The sequence below is a fragment of the Notechis scutatus genome, chromosome 2 (genome assembly GCF_049901735.1).
Source record: "Notechis scutatus isolate UNSWTSFEM ecotype Mainland chromosome 2, rNotScu1.2, whole genome shotgun sequence".
In the NCBI taxonomy this organism is placed as follows: Eukaryota; Metazoa; Chordata; class Lepidosauria; order Squamata; family Elapidae; genus Notechis; species Notechis scutatus.
In genome coordinates, this window is record NC_142010.1 from 12527993 (window position 1) to 12535738 (window position 7746).

Below are 7746 nucleotides of genomic sequence, written 5' to 3' on the forward strand. Positions count from 1 at the left end.
ATTCCATGGAAGAGAAGTTGCCGTCCGAAGTTGTGGGAGCGCCATCCCTGGAGGCTTCGCAGAAGAGACTGGACTGCCCTCGGGTCAAAAATGGTGCAGGGTCTCCCGCTTGGGCTGGACTAGATGACCTATAAGGTCCCTTCCAACTCTGATTATGTTCCAAAGAGGGCGACTTCTGTTCCGCTTGGGAACTGGCTGCCCCTCCCCACCAGGAAAGGGTGCAAGGGGGCTGGAAGGAGGGACCTGCGGGTGGGTGGGTGGGGGAATCAGGTGGACCCTCCTGGTTGCTCCCTTTTGCCAGTCCAACCCCCCTCCCCATGCCAGCTTCTCCCCTCCTTCCCCCCCCACCAACAGCTACAAACAAGCCCTGGGGGCTCATTTGAACCCCGATCAGTTGGGCCAACCCAGCCACTTAGGGAACCAGGGCCTGCAAGGGGCCCCACAGGTGTGGTCAAAGCCCCACCACCACTGTAACAGAATAAAATACCTTTATGGTCATTGCATTCCACGAATACAATGAAACTCCAAACACCCCCATCACCATCACACTACAGCTTTAAAAATTAAAGTAATAATAATCATAGGACTAAAATCACAAATGCACTGTTTGATTCAAGACAAAACCGAAGGATATGGCGGCAGCTGCGGCGGCTTTTCGCTCCTCTGGTTTGGTGTGTGTGTGTGTGTGTTTGGTGATATATGTGTCTGATTGTTATATTTAATTATTTTAATTTTTAAATACTTGTAGTGTGATGGTGATGGGGTGTTTGGGGCCCTGTGCTGGAGTGGCTTTCAAATTTCCTTGTTATTTGTGGAATGCAATGACAATGAAGGTAAAATTCAACAATTCAAATTCAAATGACTGCCTTGGAAAAGAAACTTTTCTCAGTCTATTAGTCCTCATTTTAAGACACGTATAATGCCAGGGCAAAGAGCCGCTTAGCCCGCAGGAACCAGAGAACAATTCCTGTCCCCCCCTAATCCAGTTGGACTTCAGCAACCCTCATCCCCAGCCAGGCCACCTGCATCAGAGCTGGGCAGTTTTATTTTATGGCAGTTTTATGGTTTTATGGGCGAAGGTGACATTCCAACTCTTTCTTGCCTCTAGTGTCCACAGGAGGCTGTCGGACATTAGAAATCGATGTAAAGTGGAATAGATAATATATGATGTGATGTGAAACTGGATTAAGGAAGATGAAAGGGTCATTAGGGGGATTATGGAGGTAGGTTAAAATCTGGAATCAGGTGGTTTAAAGCATAAAAATAAATTTAAAAAAATGGGGGGGGGGATTAGAAATCAATGTAAATAAACCACACACACACCAGGCAACCGTGTTGGATTCCGCTTGAAAGGGATGGGATCTCAACCGTGACGATGAGAAAGACCAATGAAATCAGGGATCTACCTATGAAAAGAATTAGAAGAATACGGGGCGGTAGCAGGATTAAAAAAATTAATAGAGACAAAAAGAAAATAACAACCAGCCGTTTGACAAAAAGTCAGACAGAAGAACTGGAAGAGAAACTGGGATGACAAAGTGTTCAAAAGCGGAAATATCTAGGAATTTGGCTAACAGGGAGATAGATGCTCTTCCATAAAAGAGGACAATGACGTGCAATTATTTTTACAGATAAAAAGATTTGATCAAATGGGAGAAATGAACAATTAGCACTATTGGGCTGGATTGCGGCTATAAAAGGGGCCTTTTTTCTTCAATCCCTGTTGTGTATAAGTGTGTGTTTCTCTCTGTGTTTGCATGCTCACACCCCTTCACAACCCTCTTGGTTCGGCCCTCCACCACAGCCCCAGCTTCCCAGTGTGGCCCCTGGGGAAAATGAAGGGCCCACCTCCCCAGCCACCACCGCCGAGGCCTCCCCCCCCCCTCCGCTCTGGATGGGAGGCCACCCGGAAGCCCCAGGCAGCTGCCCCTCTGCCCCGCCCCCAAGGAGGAGAGAATGGAGAAGACAGCTGGGAGTAGAAGGTTTTATTAGCACAAAGGGTTGTTGTTTTTTTTACTTCTTCTTGGAGACGCCCACGGTTCTGCCGCGGCGGCCGGTGGTCTTGGTGTGCTGGCCCCGGACACGGAGGCTGGGGAAAGGAAGGGAGCAATGAGGACGTCAGGGAGGGGAGGGGAACCCCCTGAGGCCATCCACTCTACCTTCCCCCGCTCACTCCAGGAGCCTAGAGTGCAGCCCTCGCCCCTGCCGGCCTCCCTCCGACTTCTCTACTCACCCCCAGAAGTGACGCAGGCCCCGATGGGCCCGGATCTTCTTCAGGCGCTCCAAATCCTCGCGCAGCTTGTTGTCCAGCCCGTTGGCCAAGACCTGTCAGCAGGAAAGGGACCTCAGCCCAGGCTCTGCTGCCCACTCAGTCCGCCCCACCGCCAACCTGGCCTCTGCCCCCAAACATCATCCCCTAGGCCCTCTGGCTGCCAGTTCCAACCCCCCACAAGGAAAGCACCCAACCAGCCCACCCCCAGCGGGGCTCACCTGGCTGTACTTGCCGTCCTTGACATCTTTCTGCCTGTTGAGGAACCAGTCGGGGATCTTGTACTGTCGGGGGTTCTGCATGATGGTGATGACCCGCTCGACCTGGGGAGACCGAGAGGTCAAGGGTGGGGGGGGGGCACTGGGCAGGGTATGAGGCCGGTGGATGGTCCAGCCTGGGATGCATCTCCCACCAGATCAAGGCTCTCCAACCTTGGCCACTTTACGACTTGTGGACTTCAACTCCCAGGTTCCTCAGCTGGCTGAGGAACTCTGGGAGTTGAAGTCCACAAGTCATAAAGTGGCCCAGGTTGGAGAGCCCTGCGCCAGATGGATGCCATTTGGGTTCACTGACAAACCCCCCCAACACATCCCCGCAGCTGCCAACTGCTCCCCCACTGGACACCCCCCTGGTGCCTGCTGGATAACCAGCCAGGAGCTGCCCAGAAGAAAGGCCCGGGCTGGAACGATTCCCGCCTCGGCTCCGAAGGGAAGAGACCAGGCCCTGCTTTGCGGGCTCCAAGCCCTCACCCCTCGGGTGGGGGAGGTTTGCCAAGGAGGGGATGGGGGTAAAATCGGAGGAGGACCTAAAAGGTCCTCCAATCCCCTGCACCATTCAGGATAGAGCGCTATTCCACCTCCGGGGAGGAGGGGGGGGAATCACGGTAGTGGGTTTCCCTGCTCGGGCCAATCCAGGGTTTCCCCAAGGACTCTTCCCCCCACCAACTCCCTGAAATCCAGACCCGGCCAGCTCTCCTCACCTCATCCTCCGTCAGCTCCCCGGCCCGCTTGGTCAGGTCGATGTCGGCTTTCCGCAACACCACGTGAGCGTAGCGCCTGCCCACCCCCTGTGGAGGCAAGGAGGAGCCGCTCAGAGGAGGGGCCTCGGGGAGGCCAGATAGAAGCCCCATGTCCCTGGGGGCGGTCTGGTCCAATTGCTTGCGCCTCCAGGACCAGCACGATACACCCCGCCGCCAGCATCCCCAAGGCACCTTGTTCGGACCCAACCGGGCTCCCAAAGAGCCGACACAGACAAAGGCAGCAGCTCCCACCTTTTAAGGTTTCATAATAACAAAATTCTGTCTCTAAAGGCTGCTTTCCACCTATTAGCTCGGATAAGAGTTTGTCAAGGCTGCCCAAAACCCGGAGATAAAAACTAATTGACAAGATTCTCCAAACACGAACTAAGATGTCCACCAGTTGAGCTTCAGAGTTTCTTTGCTGTCTGCAAAGAATGCTTTCCCAAACCTGGCTTTGATCCTCTTGAAGGAGGGGCCATGACCTTGCAGCCTTACTCCCGCGTCGCCTGTGCTGCTGTAACTGTTCTTTCCTCCGAGCAATCCTTCGTGCGCGTGCACTTGGCACAGGCTCCTCGGGAACCTCCTCGTCGCTGCTGCCAGCCCCCCACAATCCCGGAAGGCAGCAGTCCACTCCCGGATGGTCCCGGCCCCTCGTCAGAGTCCTCGCTCTCCTCAGCCATCCACACCTGCTGCCGGCTAACCACAACACTCCCCCTCTCTTGCAGCAGATCCGGTGGTCGATGTCCTGGCGGCGCTGCAGCTGCAGAAGGAGCCCGAGGGGGTCCGCAAGATGCCAGGCTTCTGCCCGCAGAAGCGTGCGGGGTCCGGGATGGGCACGGCCTTCCGGATATCCAGGCGGGCCCAGATCAGTGCCCCAACATGGCAGCTAACCACAACACATCTGGCTTTCTGAATTCCCACCACTTAGCCAGTCCAGAGGGAGTTCAAAGCCAAGATACGGGCGAGGGGTGTGTGTGTGTGTGTGCGGGTCACGTTGTCAGAGCAGAATAAAAAAAAAGGAGGGGCTTCCCCATTGCTTTTCTCTCTCCCCTGCCCCTGCATTCAAAGGAAACACTGCATGGAAGTTGAGCCAATCCATCCAATAGGATAAAAGCTGATTTTTAACCGATCTGTATTGTACAGCAGTGGCCCCAATCTTTTTGTGCCACGGTCCGGCACCGGCATCACAAAAAATGATCCGCGGCCGGTACCGGCATCAGCACACATGACAAGGCAAAGGCGAGCCGAAGCGACCCTGCTAGCCAGTCGTCCCCACTCTCCCGCCACCTTTAAGTCCTCCTTTGTACCTTTTTGTGTGCTTAATCTCCTCCGCCATCGGGATGGCTCTTCGTCAAGCCACCACCCTTCGATGAAACTAAGGCGCGCGAGGATTCCTTCAGGACTAAACGCCGCTTTCCAACCGGAAAAGCTCACCTGGAAGCACTTTCTCGTCGAAACAAGATGGCGGCGCCCAGCAAATCGGCAGCCCAGTAGAAAATGATCCACGGACCGATGCGGTCCGGGGACCTGTTGTACAGCCCAGAATTCCAGACTCCACGGGGGATTTTTTGGCTACTGACCCAACAAGGATCTTTGTTCAGGTGGGGAGAACTGGAACACACACGCAGACACACATTGGAGGCCCAGGGTGGCATTCAAGACCCTAGACCCTGGCTCGGCAAGCATCGGTCTTTTAAACGAGAAAGAACAGAATTCGTAAAGAATCATTAAAAGGGTTTGCTTTTATCTCTGTTTAGTGGTGTTTGGAACAAGGTTTGGGTGACAACAGTTAAGGCAGCTCCGTAGGGACCCTGCGCATACAGGCCGTCCTCAACTTACAACGCCTCACTTAGTAATGTTGGGTTTTAAATTAGATCCTGTACTTGAATGCTTTCTATTAGGAATCATGTCAAAAAAACACAATTAAGGATGAGCTATATTTGATTATACCTATTATTACTGCGGCAAGGTTAGCCTTTGCCCAGAACTGGAAAGAGACAGGCATGCCGAGCGAAGACAAATAAACAAAATCCTGATATGGGCTGAAATGGACAAGCTAAACTTTACAGGTGAGAGATAAAGACGAGTCGGCATATATTATGCAATTTGGGATCGATTCTATCGCTGGTGGGGGCAGAGTGGAAGTTGGGAATAGAGTCACTGAGAGAATAAATGAAAGGATGAGATGAAAAGAGGACCAATGAGGTTGGAAAATATAATATACGAGCAAACCAATTTATATACGCTTATATTTGAATAATTGTATATAGGAAAACATATATATCTACGTGACACCGACCAAAAATTATGTCAAACCGACTTCAATATGTTCAATGTTTTTAATTGTTTTGTTCAATAAAATATTTCACTTACTGACCGCTCGAAGTTACAACAGCACTGAAAAAGGGGACTTAGGACCGTCGTTCACACTTACGACCATTGTGACACTCCTGTGGCCATGCAATCAAAATTTGGCCGTTTGGCAAAGGACTCGTATTTACGACGGTCAAAGGGCCCCAAGGATTCCCCTTTTGCAACCTTGCTCAGATCCGCTTAACAACCAAGATAACAATTCCACTTAAACGCCGGCAAGAAAAAGTCGTAAAACGGGGCACAACTCACGTAGCAAATGTTTCATTTACCATCAGGAAATTGCTAAATTTCTGGCTCCGTTGTGGTTGTAACCCACGGACTACCTGTACGTGCCGTTAGGGGCTCCAAAGAGACCTTGGCAAGAGCCGCAGGGAAGATGACCAGGCCCACCGGCGCCACGCAGGGTTCGGCCCAGCAAAGGCATCACTGCTTCTCCGTCCTGTCGCCCAGCTGAAGGGCCAATCCCCGCCCACAGCCCCGCTGGCCATCATACAGTAGCCCCACAGCCCTCCCCTCCCCATCAAGACGGCCGCAGCTGCCCAGCGGCTTCTCACCCACCTTGATGGCGGTGATGGCGAAAGCGATCTTGCGCCGCCCGTCGATATTGGTGTTCAGGACACGCAGGATGTGCTGGAACTTCTCTGGGATCACGAGAGACTTGTGGGGAGAAGGAAAGGCGGAGGGCATGAGTCTCCTGGGACGCAGCTTGGCTCACTGACGCAAGACGCCTGCAGCTCCCCCTCTTGTGTGACCGCTGGAGGACAGGAGGGCCCCCCACCAGGCACCAGGACCAGATTCAATATTTATTTAGCCCAGAGGCCTCCAAGCTTGGCCGCTTTAAGACTTGGGGACTTCAACTCCCAGCATTCCTCAGCTGGCAGGCCAGGGGTCTCCCACCTGGGCCGCTTTAAGACTTGGGGACTTCAACTCCCAGCATTCCTCAGCTGGCAGGCCAGGGGTCTCCCACCTGGGCCGCTTTAAGACTTGGGACTTCAACTCCCAGACTTGGCAGGCCAGGGTCTCCCACCTGGGCGCTAAGACTTGGGGACTTCAACTCCCAGCATTCCTCAGCTGGCAGACCAGGGGTCTCCCACCTGGGCCGCTTTAAGACTTGGGGACTTCAACTCCCAGCATTCCTCAGCTGGCAGCCAGGGGTCTCAGGCCAGGGGACTCTCCCAGCATTCCTGGCAGGCCAGCTTTAAGACTTGGGGACTTCAACTCCCAGCATTCCTCAGCTGGCAGGCCAGGGTCTCCCACCTGGGCCGCTTTAAGACTTGGGACTTCAACTCCCAGCATTCCTCAGCGAGCAAAGCTGGCTGAGGAATCCTGGGAGTTGAAGTCCCCAAGTCTTAAAATGGCCAAGTTTGGGGGGGCTGATTTTAGCCCATGGCATCCACAGAAGTCATGCAAACACGGATACACCATGCTAATAATCCACATTACAGAGTTCTCCACTTACAGTGACCGTTCAAAGCCACGAAGGGGCAAAACTCACTTAATGCCTCACTCGACAACATGGGCTCCATGGTGGTCGTAAGTCGAGGACGGCCTGCAAACGCCCCATTGCATGCGCGCCTATAAGCTACGCTGGCCATGCAACACGCCAGGTAAAGCAGAGGGCAGAGGTCAAAGGTCCGGGGGGGGGGCGACACAGGCCGGGCCCCTTCGCCCAGGCAGAAGTTCAACCGGTACGCGAGAAGCGCCCCATTCCCGCCCCGTGGCGGCTCCCCCGGCGGCCCCGACGCCCGCCCTGACCAGCCCAGCGCGGCCCCCGCGGCGGATGGCTGTGGATTATTGGCCTCCCCATCGCTCACCATGGCTGCACACCGGCTCCTCTCGCTCTCGACTCGGCCGGAAAAGGAAGCGGTGCACCGCGAGAGGCCCCGACGTCGGTCCCGCCCCCGGAGCCGAAGGGAAACTTCCGGTATTGGCGACCATAGAGTTTTAGGAGGAGCGTCGCTCCCACAGCCGCCTTAGACAAAAGCCACTTGGGCCTACATCATAGAGAGATAAAATGTTGAGAGGCGCCCTGAGGAGGCTCGAGGGCGTATCGTACAGTCAGTACACCTCTGTGAGCGAGAGATGA

At 54.2% G+C, this 7746-nt stretch overlaps 1 protein-coding gene across 1 annotated transcript; it reads right to left on the minus strand.

Annotated features, from left to right (window-relative positions):
- Positions 1-1970: 1970 nt before the first annotated feature.
- Positions 1971-7705, minus strand: RPS18 (ribosomal protein S18). The gene is made up of 6 exons (XM_087954308.1): positions 7475-7705; positions 6219-6317; positions 3249-3335; positions 2491-2592; positions 2234-2325; positions 1971-2089 (listed from the first exon to the last, which is right to left on the minus strand). The coding sequence occupies exons 1-6, from the start codon at positions 7475-7477 to the stop codon at positions 2014-2016; spliced, it is 459 nt and encodes a 152-aa protein (XP_087810434.1). The 5' UTR covers positions 7478-7705; the 3' UTR covers positions 1971-2013.
- Between the last annotated feature and the right edge of the window lie 41 nt (positions 7706-7746).

What these genes read in the sequence shown, in the direction of transcription:
- RPS18 (XM_087954308.1), bottom strand. An exon ending in TCGCCATCACCGCCATCAAG is followed by an intron (nt 3,336 to 6,218) that starts GTGGGTGAGAAG and finishes TTGCCTCCACAG; the next exon opens with GGGGTGGGCAGGCGCTACGC. An exon ending in AGGACGGCAAGTACAGCCAG is followed by an intron (nt 2,326 to 2,490) that starts GTGAGCCCCGCT and finishes TCCTGCTGACAG; the next exon opens with GTCTTGGCCAACGGGCTGGA.